This window comes from Marmota marmota, unplaced genomic scaffold (assembly GCF_001458135.2).
Source record: "Marmota marmota marmota unplaced genomic scaffold, marMar, whole genome shotgun sequence".
Lineage (NCBI taxonomy): Eukaryota > Metazoa > Chordata > Mammalia > Rodentia > Sciuridae > Marmota > Marmota marmota.
Window position 1 is genome coordinate 10,288,061 of NW_026000075.1, and position 25,584 is coordinate 10,313,644.

Here is a 25,584-nt window from a genome sequence, read left to right on the forward strand (position 1 = left end):
GGGAGCCCTCTGTGAAGCACTTATTTAAACTTGCAATCACCCTTGCACTCTGATCCTTGGGATCCTTCTTGTTTTGTTTTTCCCTTTGTTGCTTTATATTTCATTGAAACACTGATCGTCAACATAGTAGATAATTTATGTATTTACTTCTCTGATTAGAATACAGGTTCCATAAGTGTGAGGTTGCCTGTTTGGTTCACTGTGGTATTTCTGAGAGCTGGAACTGACAGAGTATGTGCTTAATAGATGTCATATTTTTTTTTCTTAAACATTTGGCAACCTTCTTATAAACCTCATTCTCTTTAACTCCATAAGAAAGCTATAAAGACAAATCATAAAACTAAAGGAAGTAAGTCTAAGCTCTTAAATCAAAAGTCTAAAACAAAATATACGACTCCAAGCAAGCTTACGCATTCACTCACTCTCAAACTCTATGGTAATATTTTGTGATAGCTAATCGTGTTTCATGAAAATATCCTGAGTCTCTATTGGGAAGAATTTTAACGTCACAAATCATTTCAAGAATCTATATTTTGAAGAATTTGCAGGGAAATGGATGGCATTAGAGCAGATTATGCTAAGTGAAGCTAGCCAATCCCTAAAAAACAAATGCCAAATGTCTTCTTTGATATAAGGAGAGTAACTAAGAACAGAGTAGGGTCGAAGAGCATGGGAAGAAGATTAACATTAAACAGGGTGAGACATGGGAGAGAAAGGGAGAGAGAAGGGAAATTGCATGGAAATGGAAGGAGACCCTCAGGGTTATACAAAAATACATACAAGAGGAAGTGAGGGGAAAGGGAAAAATAATACAAGGGGGACAAATGAATGACAGTAGAGGGGGCAGAGAGAGAAGAGGGGAGGGGAGGGGAGGGGGGGATAGTAGAGGATAGGAAAGGCAGCAGAACACAACAGTCACTAGTATGGCAATATGTAAATCAATGGATGTGTAACTGATGTGATTCTGCAATCTGTATATGGGGTAAAAATGGGAGTTCATAACCCGCTTGAATCAAAGTGTGAAATATGATATATCAAGAACTATGTAATGTTTTGAACAACCAACAATAAAAAATTAAAAAAAAAAAAGAATCTATATTTTGAGATAATTTTTTTTTTTTTTTTTTTGGTGGTGCTGGGATCTACTCAGTGCCTTGCGCATGGTAGAGATTTTATTTTCGGATATAAATTTATCTCAGACAGAAAAATAAGATGTTGTGGAGCCCAGTGTTCATGTCAACTAAGTCTCTGCTTGTATCATCATACAATATAAGGAAAGGGATACGGCTTTTTAGAGTTGGAGTTAGTTCAAACGTGAGTCTATCATTTAACAAATACGTAACCTTAAGCAAGTTACCCTGTCTGAGAGTTTCCTCAGCCACAAAATGGGGAGTGTAACACCTCATTCACTGAAGTATTACAATGATTAAACTGGGTTACAAGCAAAATCATGGCCGAATGGCAGGCCAACAATAGGTACCTCCCTTCCTTCCCACTGGGAAAATCCTGAACAAAAATAGCATTTTTCCTATTTTTTTTCAAAGCTCTTTTTATTTTGAACTGATTTTAGATTTACAAAAAGCTACAAAAATAACAGAGGAACTTATATATATATCTCACTTTATTTTCCCTAATATTAACATTTTATGTGGCACAGATATTGACCTCAACCAGGAAATTATCATTGGTACAGTCATATTAACTACATACAGACCTGATTAAACCTTGCCAATAATGTTCTCTTTTCCTAGTTATGTTCTTTTTCTATTTCAGGATTCTACCCAGTATCCTACTTTCTTTTACTAGCTTAATTCTTTCTTGATTTATAGTACTTCTTTTTATCAGTTTTCAAAGGAAAATAAATTTAAAAGCATCTTTTACTAAGTAATAGTATGGCTACAATATAAACCTGCCTCCTAGGACTAGAATTACTTTGTTACTTCTTAAAAGAATCCAAAAATTTAAAAAATCCTTGGTAAAACAAGAAAAGTTTCACTCAATTTTTAGAAAACCCAGTATAGGTTATTTATTTTTTATTTGCCAGATATTAAAAAAAAATCAGATTTAACATGACTTACTTATGGGGTTTAACCTAACTTTCCAGTCATTTCAAATGAACACAATGCATATGTGGTCCACAGATTCAAGAAACCTATACAGATGGAAATTCTTTTCCTAACAACACTTCTTTAGCAAACCAATGTGGTCTTAGAAGTGCTATCCCCTTTCACAGGGTCTTATTTTATAACAAGAACAGACATTTACAGATATTTTCTACTCCTGATTGTCAATACAGAGAGGCAAGGTTATTATGCAGGTTCTATTCAGATCACTGTATCTTTGACAATGCAGTTTTGGAGAGTCATGCTAAATGAGAACATACGCCCTGAAAAGAGAAAGGGAAGTAGGAGAACATATTGAAGAGATGCCAAAACTCAAAAAGCTCTACGTGGTGGCAGACAGCTCTTTATTTATATCTAGCCTGTTCCAAAAGCAGGAGAGTGGCGCATAATTCAACCTTTCCCAATGACTCAGCACCAGTATTATAAAGATCAGATAATGTTCGGGGACACTGACTCATGGACAGAAGGATAATGGCATCCCAGGTGCTGCACTGGAGAAGGAAGGAAGGATGCTCCCAACAAGAGTTTAATCAGAAATGTTTTGAGATAAAACAGGCTTCAGAGTTAACAAAAAGAAACTTCCTTTGATGGGGCAAATTAACATATGAAAAGAATACCTTCTTCAAAAAGGCCACTTCAAAAACACACTGGGTGCACTACCAATAAGGAGCGTGACCCATAACTTAAGTCAGGTGGGACTCTAAGTCTCCCATCTTTGCTCCTCTATCCACAAGTACATGTGTGTGAAGAGAGAACTCTCTCAGGTCTGCACCACATATGATTCATCTCTCTGTCCTTTGATCTTGGCACAAAGTAGTGCCAAGAAACTGTGCTGAACAAATGGGAAGAGACCAAGGACCCTGTTTTCTCAGAATACTAAGGATTTACAAAGGGAAAAGATCATCAATCCAGGAGGATGAAGTAAAAGTAAACCCGTGATTACTGTCACTCTAAAGACTCCTTGCTCCAGATGCTCCTCTACTTGGACTCCCAAGTGGAAGCTTATAGACAACCAGCCTTGAACGTGATCTAAGGCAGACTGGTATAAATTACTCTCATATTTGGTTTTGGCCCCATATTCTGTCTTTTGTCATTCTAAGTGGCTTTCCCACTGAAGTGTACGCCTCAGGGCAATCAGAAGGCATCCTTCCCAAGGAGCCATGTGCCACCTTCCTTTGGACTCAGTCATTCAGTGAACTGAAAAACCCTCAAGTTCAAGATACTTCCAGTGAGAAGCATGGCAGAGAAGAATCTGGTTTTGTTCTTACAAGTTAGAGCCTCCTAGAGAAGCAGAAACTAGCTGCCAAATACCAAAACAATCACATTTACTTTTATTTAAAAGGACTCTTCCCCACCATCATCCCTCCTGATAGCCTTTGAGTTGATTTCTTGAAGTATCCTTCCCAGAAGGCTTGTCCTTGTGAGTACTGTCTGCATAATGTCCACCTACCTGAAGTCTACAGCAGTATTGCGCAGCAGGCAACAGATCTTTTATCTCAAAGCAGGTGTCCGTTCCATGATAAATGAGTTCTAAGGATTCTTCGTCTTCTCCCCATTCCAACCTGTACTCCGAGATGTCAGCACCACAGCTTTCAGGGCTCTGGAGAGCAGAAATTCAAGTAGTTAACAATCCCATTGAGAAAAACATCCTGCCATGTCCACGTTCAACTAACTTAACTAGGGATAAGAGCAACACACCTTGGATATTTTTAAAACATACATAAAATAAAGGCATGAAAGACACACTCAATCAAAATGATCATTTTTACAATTCTAAATTAAATGACACAACCAAGTGCCAAGGGAGATTACTATATACAGAGGGGAGGAAATCACCTACACACATTTGGGCTTCGTAGATTCCTCATATTCCCCATGTGGGGTAAAGCAGAAGGAACAGAAACTGATGCAGAACATGTACACAACTTACCTCCCAACTCACTAGCACACAGCCCTCAGGCGTAAATGAAACACAAGGTGCTTTGCATTGTCCAGGAGGCCCTGTGGCAGTGGTAATCTCTGACACATCAGAATAGGGACCGTACTGAAAGAGAAGAACACAAATATGCTTTCATATGTGTGTGTATTTGTGCATGTGTGTGCATCTAAAAGGGCTAGCTAACTAAATAAAGGCTTAGGATGACATCCTCAACACAACTGATTCAAAAATATTACCTAAAGGTGTATATCAGGTTTTTTCTTGCAGGTAGTTCCCGGAGAGGTAGATAGATGTCTATTACACATGTTTGTTTTTTATTCAAAAAAATTAGAAAGCTGGCTTACTAAACATTTTCCCCTTATTAAGACATCAGGGGAAAAAGTTAATTCTTTGCAAAACACAGCACTTTGCTTTCACATTTCTCCAAGGACATCCAAGATAACTAAGTCAGATGCCCTCTGCAATTTAATCTTAAATTGATAAAAATATATAAAAAAATCAACTTGGAAATGTTGGTTATCAAATTCTGGGTATTTCTTCTGGTTGCCAGTATTTTCTATTTTGAACACTAATGCTCCATTAAGCCTTCTCCGTGTGCTCACCAGCTCCAAGGTTTATGCACCAGGCATCTTTCTTTATGTTATCATTGGTGACCATGCTGCTTAGAGCCAGGTGTCCTGGAGACTGAGCATATTCTGAGAGAGATATAACCCACTAAACCCACCCATTTTGATAGTGCAAAGAGTTGGAGCAAAGACTAAAATGATTTCCAGGTTAAGAAAGTATGTGCCTGTGCTTTCAAAATGGGCGAGGGGTGGTGGTGGGTGGAGGATAATTTAAAACAAAACAAGACTCGGGAAATACTCCAGATTGGAGGGAAGGTCTGAACTGGACCTCAGAAGATGACTAGTCACACACATCATGGTTAACTTCCAGTACAACAGGAATGAACCAAGGCCGAAGATAATTTCTTTAGACAATATATCAGTGAAAGGGGCAAGAAAGGGAAACTCAGTCAGCCCTGCTGCACGTGGGTCTTTGTTATGGCAGAGACACTGGGAAAGCCGATGGGGACAAGGGCGAGCACAATGGAGAAAGTCTCTGCAGCACTGACTGTGACCATCCTCCTTCTTTTCATGTACCTAACTGTATGTTTGGGGTCACAGGCTTTCTTTTCTCCCCACCAATGCTCCTTTCATGTTTAGACTTTTTTCCCTCTCGTTTAAATATCTGCTGGGCTTGAAGTTCCTTCCTAATGGGAAATTATTATAAGAAATCTAGCTCCTGTACAAACTTGATATCCTACTTTAAAATCAATCATTTCCACAGCCAGCTGACATGGAACTGACTACAGATAGACAGGCTTCACCTCTGAGAGGCTTCAGAGAACTTCTATTAACTCTCCAAGTCACTGGTGATGTTCTATCACTATCATCTGTCCTTTCTTATTTTTAAACATTTTGTCAATTAACTAAGTCTACTTATTTGCGTGGCGTTCACCTGGACAAAACACTGACCGTTTTGGGAGCTGTTACCAACAACTTGCTTTACCTACACCCTCTGTCCTCTGTTGTTTCTATCTCTGACACAACCAAATCTCTCACACTTTCTGGGCCATCTCCTTCTCATTATGAATCTCCCTCAAAATCCAGATAGCTCTACGATTTCAAAGAAAAAAAGAAAAACCCACTGTGAGGACAACATAGACATATCTACTCTCAACTTCTGGAAACTTCAGATGGAGCAGAAGAAGGAAGGGCCAGAGAGTTTTAGAGTTTTCACCTGAAACAAATATAACAAATACAAGCAAGCTGGCCTCCCTAGCCTTTACCCTGTGCGTTTTAAAAACTGACCTGAGACACTGTTGACTCATAGATAACAACATAGTAGAGGACTTTTGTCAGAATTAGTGTTATTATCATCCCACAAATGATAAAGTTAATGAGAGAAAAGGAAAATACCCTAAAAAGACTCAAAAGTACATACATGGGATGATATTCTTTTTATTAACCTTGAGTGCTATCTTAATAGAATGATATGAGGGCAAAAGGAACAAAATTATTTACGCTGGGTCTACCTGAACCATGCAATATCAACTCAGAAATAATATTTTATGTACACTTTAGTGGTTGGTAAGGAGGAGGGAAGACACAGAAATGCCAAAACCTTGCATTGTGGTCTGGTGCCCAACCCTACTCACCCCTCCGTCATTCAGCGCCCTCACTCTGAAGCGATACACAGTTCCAGGGAGCAGGTTGCCAACTGTGCATTCCAGCTCGGGCCCGTGGTACACCTCTGAAGCTACGTCCTCAGGTTCTGTCATCTCCACACTGTACTCTGACACCTCACAGCCACTTTCAGATGTCGGAACATCTGGGAACGCAGAATTTCTTGGTCTTAGGACATTTCTGTGCTTCTAATTGACTAAATCACATCTGATTTTTTACAATGTCTTGCAAAATACCATGTACGTGGCCTGTTCTTGAATTTCTCTTAGAAAAAACCCCGGATCAACAAAATGTAAAAGTTCCCGAGTGATGTTCTTCCTACTATCCAAAGCAAATATGTTTAAATGTATTTAATATATTTATAAAATAATTCTCAAATAACAGAAGTGTTCGGCAAACTGTTTCACATTTTAATATAAGATAAAGTGAAAAAATGGAAAAAAGAATCTTCCCTTTGAAATCAAAGGTCATGATGAATCTGGACACAGAACCCAAAACTAGTACCATAGTTTATTCCATTTTAGACGTAAATGGTGGGAAAAAATAGTCTGCTACAATTATTCTACATATTTGCACGTGCAATTTACATGTTGTAAACTGTTGGCACAACAGGAAGTACAAATGCAGCCAAAGTTAATGCTATAAAAATACCAGGACCCACGTGACAAAGCAGCAGGGGTGGTGACACACAGAGGAAGAGGAATTCACAGTTATCCTATGAACTGTTTCTTGGCTTAACCTCTAAGTAGAGCACAACTTTTCTTTATAAATAAAGTTGAAATGTCCTTAGAAAGAGGCTATCCTAAACTCCCTAGAAGAGTGCTCTCTGAAGGGTAAGGGACAAACAGCTTGCATGCCACCATCAGGAAGAGGAGGATGAGTGACAGCGAGGGAGGCAAGGAATGGTGAAAACCCAGCCCAACATAGATCAAGAAGAGTATGGCCATCTCTGGCAGGAAAAAAAAAAAATCAGTTTTCAGAAGGAAGTCTTGAAATTTAAATTACAATGCATTAAGTCTTAATCTCCAGTGTCCAAGCTGCCAATGTCAATGTGAAGATTCGTTCACTCACCCCACTCTAAGTGGACTTCTTTGTGCTTTGGTCTACCCAAAACCCTCGGTGGTCGACACTGACCTGGTGCAATACTTAGTGTGCGAACAGGGAGACTTTCAGAACACTGCAGGAGAAATACCAGAGAGAATCATCTCTTAGTTACTGTGAATTTATCAGACCTCTATATTCCAGGCAAATTCTACCCCATAACTGTAAATGCAAACAAAAGAGAACTCCATATTGAATGTGTACACACTACTATATGCTTTTTACACTAAAAGATCTTTACATGAGTGGTGTATGTATGTGTGTGTGTGTGTGTGTGTGTACACTTCTACTGTATCTTATACTGTATACGGCATTGGTTAAAACAAGAATCATTCTTTCTCTCTCTCTTTTTTTGGGTGGTAACAGGGATTGAATTCAGAGGCACTCTACCACTGAGCTACATCCCCAGCCCTTCTTATTTAATTTTAAGACAGGGTCTTGCTAACTTGCAGAGGCAAGCTCAAACTTGAGATCCTCTTGCCTCAGTCTCCTGAGTAGCTGGAATTACGGGTTTGTACCACGGTGTCCAGCAAGAATGGTTCTTTTTGAAGTCAGAAGAGTAGGTTTGAGAGTTATATATCCTAAGGTCATAATTATTTTCCTTTAAATCAAAATAAGAAAGAGCCTTCATGAGGAAAGAAGAGAACACAAAATGACAGCTGGATGAAATTTCAGAATGGTGCCATCAATGGCCAGCCATTCAGACAGAGCAGAAAAGCAAAGTCTACTAGTATTAATCAACTGAATCTGACATTAACCAGCAGGTTCTGTTAATGCTACAATAAGTAGGCCTTCTTTTTGTAGGACTTGGCTGAAGAAGGCTAGTGGTATGGAAGATGACCCTCTTGTTGAGGTACGGGCCATACAGCTTAACCAAACTCAATCTCCCTGAGAAGTGTGCACAAAATGGACTACACACATTCAAGCAGTACAGCCTCTGTGCTGCCCCATGCAGCCCCTCATAGGGTATAGATAGGAGGCACCAGCTGATAATCTAAGGCTTTGATTGGCATATACTTCATGCTGGAAGGCAGCACAGAAAACCACAGTACTGCCTAAGAAATGTCCTGGTTAGGACATTCCTTTCAAGGGCATCTGTCTATATGGGCTATCTAGACATCACAGGACTGGGGTGGGTGAGCAGAGGGGCAGTGGTGGACATAAATGAAAGAAAACATTAGAAATGGATTGTTGGGGAAAAATTCAGGCATTTGATTGGCAGGCACGGTCTTGAAAAGCCAATCCAGCACAGGCCTTCAAGGTACCATTTCTCCTCTCTAACTATTAATGGTATTAAACTATCATGTTAAATATCTCTACAATGAAAATATGCCTTACCATCATGCCTTGCACTCACTTCCTGAATACAAATTAAAGCCATTTAGACAATTGTCTCATTTCTAGAGCACTTCATGTACATTTACACTGAACCTGTGAGAACAGCATGTAGTTGAAACTAAGGCTCCTAAAAGGGTAACTGGCTGGTCTAAGGTCATACAGACAGGAGATGATGTAGGCTGTGGCCTACAGGTATGTACACCGGGTACTGCACATTGTACCACATACTTTCAGCTCAGTCATAAATATATGTCATTTTCACAGTTTCCCAGCAGATGGCAGTAAAGAACCTTGAGGAAGGTCTGTCTCCAATGCTCACCAACTGATAGCTGTGATAAAGAAGAGCTGTGCGGGAGGTCTTATCTTGCTGACTCTAAATTCTATACCTTTCTTGTCTCTCATATTTAGCTAATGCAAATCCCAGACCATTTTCAACTGACACATGTGATTATGGCCAAATCTTCTGGGAAATAACTAAATGATAAATGCACCTGAAAGTATCACAGTTCAGCTGAGAATCATTTGGGACTATTTTTTCTGTCCTCTAAAGCACAATTTAAAAAGGTCTATTTTTCATTTCCTAAAGTGATAACATGGAAGGCTGCATCACCAAGATGCATTTTAAAACTGCAACTTATTCTGATCTTCTAAATTCAGCTAGTCCGAATCTGATCAAAGATATTTTCTTTTATCCAGAAACAAACCAACCTGACTGTGCCCACCGGTGCTGATGCAGCATGCTCGGAGTTTGTACAAAGTGCCTGGTTTCAACTGGGTGAAAGTATATTCTGTAGCTGATCCACTGTATGCCACTTCCCACTGATTGGCTGTAAAACAAGACTTGTGTGAATTCATGCCTTTTGTAAAAATGTAATACCAAGCATTACTGATAAGAAAAGCTGTGAGTGGTTGCCATGAAAACAAATATCACCTATTCTTTTTTCTGTTAGTGCAAAGGAGTGTCTTTCCATTTCCCTGCTAAGTTAAACCCTAGAATAATATGGAGTCATTTCAGTACTTGGTACTGTTGGTTAGACTACTTGCCATCACCATGATCACACTGCTGGCTCTGAGGTTTGGGTGTGGGAAACCATATGACATCTGTAGCTGGCACAGGAGGTGGGTGGTGGTGGTGGTGCGGGGACAGTGTTGAGCACGCTGTGAAATGCTTATGGTGGGAGGAGGCTGTGGGGCCAGCTGTGTCGTGCTGTCTGCTCAGCAGTGGGGCTCCTGACAAGTCTGGGCACTGCTGAAGGCTTTCTACCCAGCCCTATCTGCCTGAAGGTCACAGCAAGCAATATCTTCCCACTACAGACTGAGACCTTTGGATAAAGGATGGCTGTCTTCATGCAGCCCCACTTAAAAGACAAAATGCCTGGGAGGGTGACAAATTAAAGATAAAACACGAGGTGTAAGCCAGGCTATCCAGCCACTTTTCAGGAGAGAAGAGAGAAAGATGGTGGCTGATGCCATCGGGGAAAGGCACCATGAGCTACTTCAACCGACTGCCTGCCTCACCAATCTGGGCCACTGGGATATCCTCCCGCCTGTTTGCTACCACTCAGGCTGTTCCCAGTTCACTACTTTACGGAAACCTTTTACTCCAAGAAGCTGTTTTAGGGGGAAAATGTATACTCTATTACGTGATATTTTACTGATGTCCACAAATTCCCTCAGCAGCTTATTAGGTTAGAGTTACAATAAAAGTACATGTACTAGGGCTACCTGGGAAGGAGAATATTGAAGACAATTACCTAACATTAATGGTCAGAAAACTGAAAAAGGGACTGGCATAAGGACAGCTAAAAAAGATACAATTGGTCACTTTCCCAGGTACTGGAAAAGTTTTTAATGTTAAGTGCTGAATGTTTTATGTTAATGTTAAGTACTTTAGATTTGTCTGCTGTAGCTCAGAGAGCCAGGAGAATTCAAAACATATATAAATTTTTGCAGTGAGCCCCTGGCATATGTACAACTTCTCTCCCACGTAAGTTTTCCGATGTAAAATACTAAGTAAGACTTTTAGGATAGAATATGATTTTATGGTAAGAACAGCTGTGCCCATGTCAAAGAATTCTCATCTCTCAGCTTAAATTAAGAGCTGATAGACTTAACCAAAATACTCCAGGTGGTGTCATGGTACAAAATAAAAAGCAAGCCACATACCAACACTACTTATTTGTAAAAGTTACTGTCAGTCTCTTCCTTTCTTTCTTTTGCCAATATGCATGTATATTATTATTACTATTTCTACAGCTACTATATTATTATTATGCAATACTGGGGATTGAATTAAGAAGTGCTCTACCACTGAGCTACATCCTCAGCCCTTTTTTAATTGTTTATATTTTGAGACAAGGTCTCACTAAGTTGCCCAGGTTGGCCTTGAAATTGCTATCCTCCTACCTCAGAGTCCTAAGTCACTGTGGTTACAGGATGTGCCACTGTGCCCAACATGCTTCACTTTTTAAAAATGAATGATTATCAAAATTATAGAAGATAACATATCCTTTTTAAAGTTCTGGTAACTATACTTTCTATTAAAGCCTAGTCAATTCTATTAGAAAATATAATATTTTAAAAGGCACTAACCAAGGAATTTTGACTTCTTCTTTTATTTATTCTTTTAGTTGTAGTTGGATACAATACCTTTATTTTATTCATTTATTTTTATGTGGTGCCGAGGATTGAACCCAGCACCTCACATGCGCTGAGCTACAACCCCAGCCTTGGAATTCTGATTTCTAACACTGTTGACTAGTAATGGGTACATCCTCTAACTCCAAAGTCACAGTAGAGACTGAAAGACTTTCCTGCACTTGTTACTAAAGTGCAACACTGGTCATGATCCCTCGATCCAGTATGCTGTCTGTCCTGTGTGGCAAGCTGTCGAGGACTACGCTTCTTTACTCACCCTATCTTATACTTCCTGGAAAGTTGTTTCCAACACTTTGCTCATGAGAATTTGCAGAAAAAGTGTGTCAGATTAGGGATGAAAACCTTAAATTTATTTATTCTATTAACTAGGAACTCTGATTTAAAAAAATAATAAGATTCAGAAAATAGAAAAAAAAAACATGACAAAAAGGTATACTTCAAGTAGACTCTCATTTCTGGTGCTGTGTTTGAAAGAAAAAACAGGTAATATGTGGATAAAGTTTGTTTATTGTAGAGGGCTCTGTATTATTAGAATGAATGGCTGCCTGCTACTCTATAAAGATACTTAATGTATTAGAAAATATGGATAACTACTGCAAAATTTGTATAAAAACATTTCCAAGAACTTCACCTTCAGAATTTCCATCAGTAATCTCCAGCAAGTACTTGAGGATTTCTGAGCCACCGTTGTCCTTGGGAGGATCTGAAAATAAGCACATATCTTATTAGCAATGGGCAGTACTGATTTTTATTGGCAAATATAATTAGAAAACACAAAATCACATAACATTGCACCATTTTAATTCTAGACTTGACCAAAAAGTGTAATAATTAATTTAATTCACTAGACTCCTTCCTTGAAAAACAAAGGAAACAAACATACCAAGAAACTCTAAATATTATCAGACTATTCAAAATTCTCAGAGCTAGAAATGTCAGAATTAAATTTATTTAGCAAGATGGGAACAAAACTCAAAATATGAACTGATATTTCTAAGAATTATATTAGTAAATTTGCTTAGAGAATTCCTTAGGCAGCTCTTCAATATTTGGTGATTTTTAAAAAATATAAGATGAAACAGCCATATATTGCTTTTTGTTTTTATTATCTTATTGGTTCTTTTAACTTCATTTACTTTATCAGTAACTAGATTCTTTTGCCAGATAAAGAAAATAGAAGTGCAAAATAATCTACAAAATAAATAAAACCTCAGAATGTAATAAGTATGTCCCATCAGCTTTCTCCTAAGTGGCCGTCATGTCTCTGCTGAACCTGATGTGAACACAGAGCTGCGCAACAAGGATGTGTGCTCCTCGCAGACGGCACCCTGGGTGTGTGTCTCCCGGTGACTCTGCTCCTACAGGACTTTTATTTTCTGAGCAGAACAACACCTTGCATTATAATTTTGCAAGTATGGAGAAATCTGCCTCTATCAGTCTACTGCCTCATATTATTAGGCGCAAAGAAAGTTCTTCTAAGAGACCTGGAGTAGTCTGCACACATAGATTTAGGGAATTCACCTTCCCTCTGCTTTTACCTGGTATTTCCATTAACATATATATATATATATATATATATATATATATATATATATATATATATATATATACACACACACACACACACACACACACACACACACTCACACACATACATACACACACTTCAATAACAGACATTCACGATAATAATTACAAAGCCAAACATTATAGCATAACACTAATCAGGGGGAAAGATCCTAATAATTCTGTCTCAAAAATTATTAGGTAACTTGAAATAGTTATGTGTCTTGAATGCTGGTCTCCTTAATATCACGTGGTTGTGAGGTAAAAAATCTTTTTTTGTTTTGGGTAGTGGAGCTTTAACCCAGGGGTACTTTACCAGTGAGCTATATCCCTTTTTATTTTTTATTTTGAGAGAGGGTCTCACTAAGTTGCTCAGACTGGCCTTGAACTCTTCTTCTTCAGCCTCCCAAGTTGCTGGGATTATAGGTAGGTATGTACCACCATACCTGGCATGAGGTAAAATCTTATTTTAGACTACTTTTTTTCACCTTTTTAGTTATATGATACTGGTGAAAATTACAAACATAACATCTCAATATATAAAATGTTTATCAATCTTCCAGTTGTATTCATTTCAGTGAAATAATCCAAATTACATCGATGAGCCACATCCTACCAGACAACCCCAAACCCCACATGAACTTAAATATGAAAACTTCCTGTAGTTCAAAATGGTGGTTATATACTAACAATATGAAAACAAAACTTATCATATCTAAATGTAACTTAAACATACTATATATCAAAATTACTTAATGTGGCATACCAAAGATTTGAAATTCATTTTCAATATTAACTTTATGAATAATTTTCTTCCTATTAAATACTGTTAATTTTTTTTAGGGTGAGTTAGTGAAGAATTAATTATATATTCAGAAATTACCACATTCTAGTCAATAATAATACATTAAAAATGAAGGAAGAAAAAACAGGTTAACATAGGAGAATCATAAAGAGAACGAGATACTATTAAAACAGTTCATTTAAATTTCCATTAAAATTTAACTAATGTGTGCTGGGCAAGGTGGCGCACAACTGTAATCCCAGCAACTCTGGAAACTTGAGGCAGGAGGATCATGAGTGTAAAGCCAGTCTTAGCAATTTAGTGAGACTTTGCCTCAAAATATAAAATGGAAAGGTCCAGGGATATAGCACAGTGGTAAAATGTCCCTGGGTTCAATCCTCAATACCTCAAAAACAAACAGAAAAAAAGAGAACAAAATTTAAACATCTATCAAAATTTCAAATTAGTGGAACTGTCCATTCTAATTTGTGGAATTCTTAGGAAGTTTCTCACATGTATATTCTAAATGCATGATATCAACACAAATAATAGTGTCGATAGTGGAATTAATCAATTTTTAAAAATCTGTCAAAAAAAGGAAGCAGAAGCAACAAGAGCGAACATACCCCATTTGACACTGAAGCCGTGAGATGTGACTGGCCCTTTAATGAGGGGTCTGGTAGGAGGTCCAGGCCTGTCAGGACTGGTTGTACAAACCAAAACTTCACTTGGACAGCTTTTCCCTTCCATATTAGAAGCAGTAAGCTGTAACACAACCAAGAAAACATTTACATGCTTTAATTACCAGGTATTATCAAATCATTGACTTATGGCAAGACGAAGGTATCTATAAACTTACATGCGCGTGCACGCACATACACGCTTTCTAGCTGCAAACATAAATGCTGATCTTTCATGATCACTTATTTTTTTTTTGTATATTTAGTTATTAAAAATCAGGAATAAAACCATAAGGAAGATTTTAGTTAAAGACATTTTTACCCTTTCAAGAAGACATAATACAAACAGTACTTTGTACTGTTTTATATGAGTAATATATGGGACAGGGACAGATTAAAAAAATCCCTTCACTTATCTATGAGCAGGGCACTGCCACCTGGTGGAGAACTGCTAGCAATACTGCTGTGTTCTCAGAGTTGGCATCAATAATAAGGGTTTTAATACACCCAAACTACTATTTTCCTCAAAAAGTTACACATAACACAGGAAAATCTGACAATATTTATCAAGTGACTATTATGTGCCAAAACACATCACTTGGCCTTAAATTTAGAGGAGGAAGGGTGGAATCAGAAGGGAATCTTCTATCTCCAAAGTCACACATGCTTGTCAGATTAGAAAATGTGCCCTGCACAGGACCAATGAATAGAGCTGAGCCATTGTACCACAGCACTTTCTCTCTTAGTGACCACTGAGTTGTATTCACTCTTTGGGCTCTAAGATGAAATCCTATTGTAATGCTAATGGTGGTTGCTTTTTCTTTTCTCTCTGTGTATTTTTTTTTTTTTTGTACACTACAGTTGTATAAAATGGTAGGATTTGTTGTTACATATTTGCACATGTATACAGTATAGCAATATAATCTGGTCAATGTTATTCCCTAGTATTTCTCCTTTTCCTCCTCTCCTCTTTTCTCTACTTTCCTGATCTCCCTTCAATTTTCATGAGATATCCCTCCCCACAGAAACTTTCTTTTCCTTTTTCCTAACTTACATATATGAAAGAAAACATACAATCCTTGACTTTTCTGAGTTTGGCTTACTTCAGATAGCATAAATAAGGCTCAAGTTCCATTCCTTTCTTTACAAATTTTGACAATTTCATTTTTCTTTATGGCTGAATAATACCCGATCATGTATATATTCCATGTTTTCTTATCCATTCATCTACTGATGGACGCCTGGGCTGGTTCCATAGTTGGGCTATTGTGAATTGTGCTGCTATAAACATGGGCATGCATCTATCACTATAGTATGCCGACTTTGATTTTTACGATAAATATCCAGGAGTGGCATAGCTACTCCTGTGGTGGTTCCATGCCTAGTTCTCTGAGGAGCCTCCATACTGACTTCTATAGTGGTTGTACTAATTTACAATCCCACTAACGGTGTACAAGTGTTCTTTTTCCTCCACATCCTCTCCATCTTAACAGTGATTGTTTAAGTGGGGAGAGGGTGGGTAATAGGAAAGAAAAACAAACAAACAAACAAAAAAAACAGGTTAAGAAAAAGACCAGGGTATAAGAGCAAAGGACAATGGAGAGCAAAACAGAAATGTGACTACAAGGAGAAATGCAGAACAGAAAGGAGTTGGATGCTGGTGAGTGACGGGTGCTCTCCTTAGCATCTGGCTGTCCTCCTGAGCTAGGGCATCTGGCCATGCTGGGATGCAACTTATTAAAGCACATTACGACAGTTTTCTGTCTCAAAAGTAGATTTTAAAATTAAATTATGGTGTGCATTTTTAAGTATAAATGTTACTGTAAAAATGTAGAGCACTGTGAACTTCAACATTTTTTAAACTGTAGAGTCAATTTGAAATGGTTATGTGAAACATTAAACAGTTTCATTTTTGCAGTTCAGGTACCAAAACGATTGACTCACCCTGAATTTATACTGTGTGCTTCTTTTGAGATTTTTCACAGTACAGGTTAAATCCTCTCCAGTGTATTTTGGGTGAAAAAGGTTATCCTGAAAAGGCAAAGCCAGAAAGAAATATTAGTATCACAAAATCTGGGCTTTTAATTCCTTTGTATATGGGATCTTTACAAATGTCTCTTCCTACCATTGCCAGTGAGCCAAAGGTCTGGAAGCTACTGCAAAGAATCAGAAGCCCACGGTGCTGTGGGTAGCATTCAAGTCTTAAATAAAAATTTCATTCTATCACATTGTCATTTCTCCTTGGCCTGGAAAACTTTATTGTGACAAAGAAGTGCTTTTTAAAATTACACTTAACAATACATCTGTCATGAAAAGAGCCTCTGCTACTGAGGTCTTCACATTCACGCCGCAGAGGGCTATGCAATTAACTGGAGCTGAGGTTCCTGAGCATACAGTGTCCTCTTCTGGCCAAGAGAGAGAGGATGCTAAGACAGGGAAGGGTTTCATTCTTTGCAAGGTAAAATCATCCCACTAAAAGTTGAATGCATAGAATTCATTCACTAACATTCTCTATCATTTACTCACTCATCAAATACTGACGAGTATCTTCTATGCGTTAGGCTCTCCTCTGGGTTCTAGGGATTCAGCCTTGCCCAAGAACACACGGAACCTAACCCACAAGAAGCTTAAGCTAACTTGGGGAAGGGATTAGAGAGAAAAAAGAAACCCTACATGCAAGTAGAAAGCATGTCATGCAGTGTTAAGTGCTGTGACAAAACTAAAGCTGGTAAGAGGGTGGAGTGGTGGAGTAGTGAGGCACTGCTTTCTATAGCGGCATGGGTTAAGCACAGTATATTTTATTTATTTTTTTGTTACTGGGGATTGAACCCAGGGGTGCTTCACTACCGAGCTAATTCCCCAGTCCTTTTTATTTGGCAACAGGGTCTCACTAAGTTGCTAAGGGTCTTGCTAAACTGCTGTGGCTGGCCTCAAACTTGTGATCATTCTGTCTAGGCCTCCTAAGCCACTGGTACATGTAGCTCTTTAAAATCAAATTTCATACACAATTAAAAATTCAGCTCCCTAGGCCCCTAGCTGTATTTCAATAGCTTGTAGCCACATGCATCTCAGTGAAGCCTTGATGAACAGCAGAAACCGCAGAACATTTCCATCACTGTGGAATGTTCTGCTGGTCGGTGCTCTTCTATAGAGTGGTCAGGGAAGGGCTGTCCTAGGAGGTGATGTTTGAGAGGAGACCTGAAGGAAATGCGGGGAGTGAGTCAAAGGTGCCTGGAAGGCAAGGAATGCAAAAGCCAAGAGGCCAGAACACACCTGGGGTGTCCAAAGCACAGACATGCGGCTATGAGACAACAGTGGAGGGCACAGTGGCAGTGGGGGAAACCTAGTCACCTAGAGCTGTGTGCACACTGGAAAAGCTCTGGCTTGTACTCTGGATGAGGGGACAGTACTGTGCAGAGAAGAGACATGATCCATTTGTATTCTGCAGGACCACTCAGGCTCTGCATGGATAAAGACTGTCACAGAGTATGGGTGAAAATGGGGAGAATATTAAGAGGCCATTGCAGTCATCCAGGGGTTAGATAGAGGTGACTAGTAAAAGGGTATGTGAAGATGGTGAAAAATGGTTCAATTTATGGATAATTTTAAAGAAAGATTTGCTCTGATCACATATGGGGGTCAAGGATGACTCCAGGGGTTCCGATTTCCCCATGTGGAAAGACAGAATGCCATTTACCAAGATGGGCAAGAGCAGGCTCCTGTTGGTAGTGGTGGTGGCAGTGGCACAGATTAAGAGTTTGGTTTTGACAGAAAGAAAAAAAAAAGAGTTTGGTTTGAACTGAGGTAGCTAGTTGACATTCACAGTACCTTGTGGGTATGATAGTGCTGACTTACACAGGACACATGTGGAGACATAAACCCGAAAAACTTACATTTTCGTCCTCCTGAATTTCCAGGGTGTAGGTAATCACTTCCTCAGGTGAACATCCCTCTGGCTTATTCCACTGCAGTGTGACCCATGTGACACCAGCTCGAACGAGTCTGGGGGCAGAAGGCATCTGAGGGATGTTTCCTAATGTGTAGCACACCACCTCTTGGCTGTAGCCACTGCAGAGAGATGAACACGGGAGACACACACTGAGGAGCTTGTGAGGAGTTCTGATAAGGGGAAGGCTGGGCCTGTACTTGCCCACTCTGCTTGGGTTGAAAAGTTGGGGTTGGACAGATTCAGTCAGAAAAGGCAGGCAAGGACCCCTTGTGTGATATCCCCTGCTGTAACCTTCGACTTGCCCTATCCCCCACTGCCCCACAGCTTGCTGTTAGAAAAGCACAGCAGTCACAGGACTTAAGAATTTCTTTTACCTCCAAAAGCACTGAACATAAAGCACGGCACACAGTATCATGTTTATCGAGCTATGAGTTAAAGCTCCCAAAGTGTGTGTGTGTGTGTGTGTGTGTCTAGGATCTTTGAAATGAATATAAAATTAAAACTGATATTTTAAGTTTGATCTTAAATGACTTCAAAACCTTTCTAAAAATTCAGCAATCATTCCTAATTAGGTAATCTATGTTGTGACATATACATATTTGCTTATTAAAAAATTCATATGAAAGTCTAGTTTATGCTCCAAAAAAGCATCAGAATAAATATGTCTACTTTGTAACATATGCTTTCAAATTTTTATACAATAAAGAACTAATGGTATTCTTGGTAATTGGTTGATATTTATAATTAGTATTTACCAGATTGTCTAAATTTAAAATTTAGCAAGAATTTTAAAATTGCTTTATCTTTTTCCCTCTAATATAATGAGAAACTGACCTGCAAACAAGTTTGCTGCATTATATTTGTACTTTTATAATAAAAAAGAGATTTACAAAAAAAAAAAAAATAACTATTGATGAAATAAATGTTTCACAAATAGATACAGTACGGGTTTTTCAAAAGTTTACAGAGGCTTCCAATTCATTTAAAAATCCCTGAACCACAGACACCTTTATCATTATGACATCTTCACCCAGGGAACTCTAAAACTACAATGGCCACCATGGGTGTCCATAGGGCAGTTCTGCAAAACTCTGTGATGTTAGAAAGAGGTTCTTCAGGCTGGAAAGGTTGGGGACCACTGATGGGCTGAATCTTTTGGAAGATTTTTAACAAACAGCAGTGAAAGAAAAAGATTTTTCCCTTCATCAAGAGTTAAAGTGTGGCTGAAAAGTAGCCTTTTCAAAGCTTCTTTAGTCAACGGGTGCCTGGCAGCACACCTGTCCTGGCGTTTCTCCTGCAGCCTGGGACAGGCAGGGAATCCAGGACAACCCAGGTTTCTCCAGGTTGGAAATATCTCCCTAGGCTCCATGACAATGGCAGCCCCAACACACTTCTCTTTTTGTCATGAAATACTCAGAATTTAAAAAGGCAACCAGGACAAGATTGCTTAAAAAGGGAGGTAGGGGGTGCTGCAAAAAAAAAAAAAAAAAAGGACCATGATCTGAAAAATGAAGCCCCATAAGACATTCCTTTCAAAATCTGTACTTCATCTTGGTTCTGAGACCTCATGGGGCCTTCATTATATAGTTAACAGACTGCAAAGGGGCCTTCCCCACCCGAGTATTTCCTATTCTGAAAATCTCAAGCTGGCCCAATGTGGAGTAGTGGGCTCCCTCACACCTCCCAGCAACAAGAAAGGTCCAGAATCACCACCTAAAAGCTGAAGGGCAAGAAAAGAAGGAAACATTATACCTGGTGCCAATGTCATTCCGAGCAGCCAGCCTGAACGTGTACCCCATGGCTGGACAAAGCTTTGTCAACTTGCAGTGCTTCTGGCTCCCAAAGAAGCACTGTCTGAAACCACTGTTTCTTTTTCCCTAAAAGAAAAAAATACGACCTTCTATGTAATTTTTTTTTTTTAAACAACTATGAGAAAATGAAGAAACATTTTTTTTTGGGGGGGGGTTGAAACCAGGGGTGCTTTACCATGGAGCTATACTCAGAGTCTTTTTATTTTTAATTTTGAGACAGGTTCTCACTAAGTTGCAATCCTCTACCTCAGCCTCCAGAGTCACTGGAATTGTAGGTCTGTGCCACTGTGCCCAGCTAGGACCATTCTTAATAACTGTTTAATTTTTTAGTTTGGGTGAATAAAACAACAGAAGGAAAGCTTATAGGGAAGATCCATGTTGCACATAAAACGCTCGATAGTGAAATCTCCTTAACATAAAGGCACTGCAGAAAATTCCATAACTAAGGCAGGTAATCCATGGTACCTGGGGTGTTTCAAAAGTAGTTTTTGGTTAACAAAATAATAATAAAAAAAAATCTCCTTTCAGGCACAAAGTGATGTTCTGGTTAAGGATCCCAATCTATAAGGTTTGGTCAAAACTGCCCGATATGATCAACCAAGAACTTGACTGCCACCAGTGCTCTAAAACCGCACAGCCTTTCCCAGGAACTCCCGTGCACTGGGGGAGCAGCCTGTGCAGCTCACCAAGTGAGCAGCACTTCCCTTGGCCAGTGACCTCCAGTCCCCTCACAGGTACATTCCAGTGTTTGATTGCCAATTCCTAAACATGGATCACATGCCTTTGGATCATCTTGTCTATATCTGTTTTCCCTTCACAGTGCTTAACAGTGCTTTGGACAAGTTGGGAGCTTAATCAATGCTTGCAGAGTTGAACAAAATGTCTGATAAGCACCTAGAATATGGGTTTAACTCATCTATAAATATTGCAGTCACTCTCTAAGTTTCCTATGAAGAGAAAAATATATTTTTAATGCCTTCCTATACTTACAGAATACTTCAAATTCCTTGAAATAAAAATAAAGCACTCAGTGGGACCTCTTAATAGATCCATGGGAAAAACCCCAACAATACTATGCCTACTCAGAGGCATGAAATACTCATATTAGCAGTTTGCTAGAACAATGTGTCTTACCTTTAACCCATATTATCTTATCTGTGTTCATGCAAAAGAAAACCACATGCTAATCCTGAAAGGATCTTAGCATTTTAATCTGTCAGTCCCATGACCTTCAGGAATATGTCCACAATTCTCAATTTATTTTTATAAAGAACAAAGCAAGCACATTTTCCCCTAGGCATATTTAAGTAACTCCCTCCTTTAAGCAAGCCTCCAAATGCTAACCACTAGAACACATTCTGGGTGAAGGGTAAGTAAAAATAAAATAAACACCTAACTAGCTTGAATGTCACTAGAATGAATAGATTAAAAGAGGCCACACCATATTCATCCTCATAATCCCCCTACGCTATCTCCTTCCCAACCAAGGTATTGCCTTTTCCAGTGGAAGGTCATGGAAGTCCTGTAGGTCTTTAAGATTCGAAGTTCATTTTGTCAAGGGTCCAGAGGGTATTCAAGCACAACTAGGAGGTAAAAAGTTAGTAAAAGCTAACAGTTCCAGTTGATACTCAGAAGTCACTGTGGCTGGCATACATGACTTACATTAACCTTGAGTGTTAAGGTTGATGTTGGTGATTTATTCATAGGAAAACTTTATGCATAAATTTGCATAAGTACAGCCAGTGTCTGATTACATTCAATGTGAGGCCTGGTATGTTCTATACTGATTTCAGTCTGTAGTACCATCTACCTTCTTTCTTCCTCTATTTCTGAACTCAGAGTAAACTGCAAAAGGAAGACAAAATACTCTGCCACAATGGGAGCTATCATTCCTTCCAAACACATGTTGGCCCCCTGCTCCCTTTCAATGCTTCATTTTCCTATTTCTTTGTTTGGTCTCCTTTGCCCATTTCTGGTGCTTAGAACTATAGCCAGTATATAAAAGTCAGTCTATTCCTTCTTAGGTTAAATTATTCTAATGTTGTAAAAACCAGACTATCTGTGGCTTAAAGTAAAAGGGTGGGGGGTGGCAATCAATAATAGAAATTAGACATCCCTTTAAAAAGGCCACAGCATTTGAACTCAATATAAGAAGAAAGCATAATGGGACCTTCAAAACATTTTCTTATATTACTTACATATTTTTTTTTTTAAATCTACTTCAGTATGAAGAATTATTGCTAAATAAACTCCAACGTCTTTGTACAAAACATGCCAGATTTTCCATCTTAACACCTTCTAAGATGAACCACTAGTGCATGGAACTCTAGAACATGTAGAATGGATCCAGGGTTCCTGGAACTTTGGGATCAAATTTTAGACACAATGTCTTAGTTGGAAGAGGTAAGAATACAAATATTTCAGAGTTAAAGAATTACAGCTTCATTGGCAAATTTCTAGAAGTCACCGAGACTAAAACAAAAATAAGAGAAAGTAGGATAACAAAATATTTCAGACATGAGAAAAGGTTTTGAATAACAGAATATTAATTTATGGCATGGAATTTAATATAAAAGGGATATCTGGAAAGAAAAGACTTAATATTCACAAAAGTCATCACGGCACAAAAGTGACCTCTAGCTGAAGGTTAGCAAGTTGAGACAGACAAGGCCATTGGCTCCAGCGACCAAATGCAGTGGCCCATGCATCCTGCTGGCTTGTGCAACATGCCAGGCTCTCAGATGGCTCTGAGGGATAAGCATTAAGAGTAACCACATGTTGTAAGGTACAGAAGAACTAAGAATCTGTTGGTGAACCAAGAGAGATTACAGGTTACAAATAGTATTTACAAGTAAAATATTATCTGGTTTTTGTTGATTAGACACGGGGTTGGGGGAAAAAATAAAAGCTAGAAGATTGCTTTAGAAGATTGAATACTTCTATGAACTGACAGGAGTGATAACATGTTTGTCAGAAATTAAATGTGTCCAAGATGTTATTGTCAATGAAGTTTTATAGATGGTACAACATTCACATTTTATAGACAATGTGGCTCTTAATGATTTTGAGAGGTTATAATTTGTGGCATATTCCTTCTAATAAAAGCTAACTCAAACTGATAACTGAGATCAGGATAACTGAGAAATGCTAGCTTTACTTACTAAACTTTTTTTTTTTTGGTACTGGGGATTGAACTGAGGGTACTCCACCAAGCTACATCCCCAGCCTTTAAAATTTTTATTTTAAGATAATAGTCTCACTAAATTGCCCAGGCTGGCCTCAAACTTGCAATCCTCCTGCCTCAGACTCTTTGAGTTGCTGGGACTATAGATATGTGTCACTGTGCCTAGAGAAAACTGAGTTTTTAATAATGAAGTCTGTCTTATGCAAACTTCCCCACTAAAGCATGGCCTTAGTGGAATGGGTAACATCCTAACCCTTTTTAGGTCTGCTATGATCAATAATCTGGTCAAATACAAGCAGCAGGGCAGCCTTGACAAGGCCTAATTCTTATCATCCACTGCTGCTGGGCCACTTGTGGTGTGACACAAACAGAGACTAAGGGCCACAGGGATCCAAGGGCCTAGGAGCTGGCTGGACCACAGGGATGAACCCCTAGTTCACCTTGACTCTCTGGGCCTTAGAAGATTAGGTATGTAGTGCACAAGCACTCAGGATCAGAACCTCTCTAAGGTGACCTCTGGAGTTCCTATTTGTGGAAAGGAAGGGAAAGGAAACTTCATCAATTAGAGAAATGGGTAAGGGGACTCAAAGCCCATGCCACTGGTCATTCTGGAATATACCTAGCCGTAGGCTACTGACCTACTTTGACATGAACCAATATAACCCCTAGCTGTGTTCTGGCCTCACTTTCTACTGCCAGAGCCTATGAGCCAAGAAAAGGGCAGACTTTCAGGGTTCACTGGCTTGTTTCCATCTCATAATCTTGGGCAAGCCCAAATGCTTGTTTCTACAGCTCATTCAGAGTTCATTCCAGGGCAAGGTTAATCTTTACTAGACTATGAAGAAATCTTGGAGTACAAACCAACTGTGCAAATAAAACTCAAGGTGCTCAATTCGGTGTGGGGTAGTACATTACAAACTTGGATTGTGTCCTTTTGCAAGCTGTTCCTCTTCTCACTCAACTGAATTCACAGTTCTTGCTTATCTATCATTCCTCATCCACATCTAGCTTGTGAACACCAGTTTATCATGGTGGGGAACTATTTCCTGATCGGGGCCCAGGCACTTGCCCTCCATGTCTGATCAAAACTGCTCTCTAGGAAAGGACTCTGCTTGCCAGCCAGTTGGTTCACGTTCATGTCACCTATGCCATCAGTCCTTCCCAGCCCTGAGCTCCCTGCTTTGCCTCTTTTCCCTCCTCAGAACAAAACCACACTATGTGTTATCCACATGCTGGACACTGCTGCGCCAGCTCATTCCCCATCTCCTCCACTATTCAGATAGCCCAGGCCCTAATGTCCTTGCAGCTCTGTTACCTGGCCTAGGCTGGACATCTCACTTACCTAAACACGGACAAGCAAGTACCTCTCTTCACAACTGGATTGACACAGTGAAGTTACCGTATCTGTGGGAAAGTCCCAGCCTTAGAACACAGAACCACATCTGCATCACTGCTGCACCGGCAGACTCGCTCACTTTTTAGAGGGGTCACATTTCTGGCTATAAGTCCTAGTAATAATGACAGTCCAGGTGTTGTTCCAGGTCCTGCACCATTCCAGCTAATTCTGATGAGTGGCAATAATCTCCAATCTTTTGCCAGACTGTGAAAGGACAGGGGTGAGAGGAGGGAGCTTGGGAAGCATTTAAAATGCAGGCTTTTCAATGGTTGCTTCATGGAAAATGACCACACCCTGCAGACTTTAAGATGAAACTTTAAGATCTTTCTCCCTTGAGGGGAAAAATGTCTTACCACAGTATTATCATTCTTTGAAATAAAAATTGGGGATAAACTACAAATATAAAAGATTTCAAATATGTTTAGGAACATTTTTTTCCCTTTTTATCCTTCTACCTACTTGAATATTTTTTCATTTCTTCCTACTCTACAGTTAAAAAATAAATTTAGCTATTAAATGTGGTACCCTCAAAAGTGTAATTTATGCTGGGTGTGGTGGTGCAAGCCTGAAATCCCAGTGACACGGGAGGCTGAGGCAGGAGGATTGTAAATTTGAGATCTGCCTTGGCAACTTAGTGAGAGCCTGTCTCAAAAAGGAGGAGGGTTGGGGGAAAGGCTGGGATGTAGCTCAAAGGTAAAGCCCCCTTGTTCAATGCCTGGTACCACATGTACACAACAAGTAATTTATAATCCAAGAAAGAAAGGAAAGAAAGGGAAGGAAGGAAGGAAGGAAGGAAGGAAGGAAGGAAGGAAGGAAGGAGGAAAAGA

The 25,584-nt window shown here is 39.2% G+C and overlaps 1 protein-coding gene across 5 annotated transcripts in view; it reads right to left on the reverse strand.

Moving 5' to 3' along the window:
• Positions 1-25,584, reverse strand: part of Fndc3b (fibronectin type III domain containing 3B) — a 328,163-nt gene that overhangs the window by 46,221 nt on the left and 256,358 nt on the right. For 4 of the 5 annotated variants that reach the window (XM_015494261.2, XM_048814288.1, XM_048814287.1 and 1 more), the window contains 10 exons: positions 20,119-20,243; positions 18,311-18,485; positions 16,362-16,448; positions 14,364-14,502; positions 12,019-12,090; positions 9,438-9,556; positions 7,362-7,467; positions 6,263-6,435; positions 4,054-4,167; positions 3,574-3,723 (listed from right to left, as the gene is read on the reverse strand). In XM_015494261.2, the coding sequence (XP_015349747.1) occupies positions 3,574-3,723; positions 4,054-4,167; positions 6,263-6,435; positions 7,362-7,467; positions 9,438-9,556; positions 12,019-12,090; positions 14,364-14,502; positions 16,362-16,448; positions 18,311-18,485; positions 20,119-20,243 (1,260 nt within the window). The remainder of the gene's footprint in view (positions 1-3,573; positions 3,724-4,053; positions 4,168-6,262; positions 6,436-7,361; positions 7,468-9,437; positions 9,557-12,018; positions 12,091-14,363; positions 14,503-16,361; positions 16,449-18,310; positions 18,486-20,118; positions 20,244-25,584) is intronic. The other variant, XM_048814289.1, reaches the window with a different exon arrangement.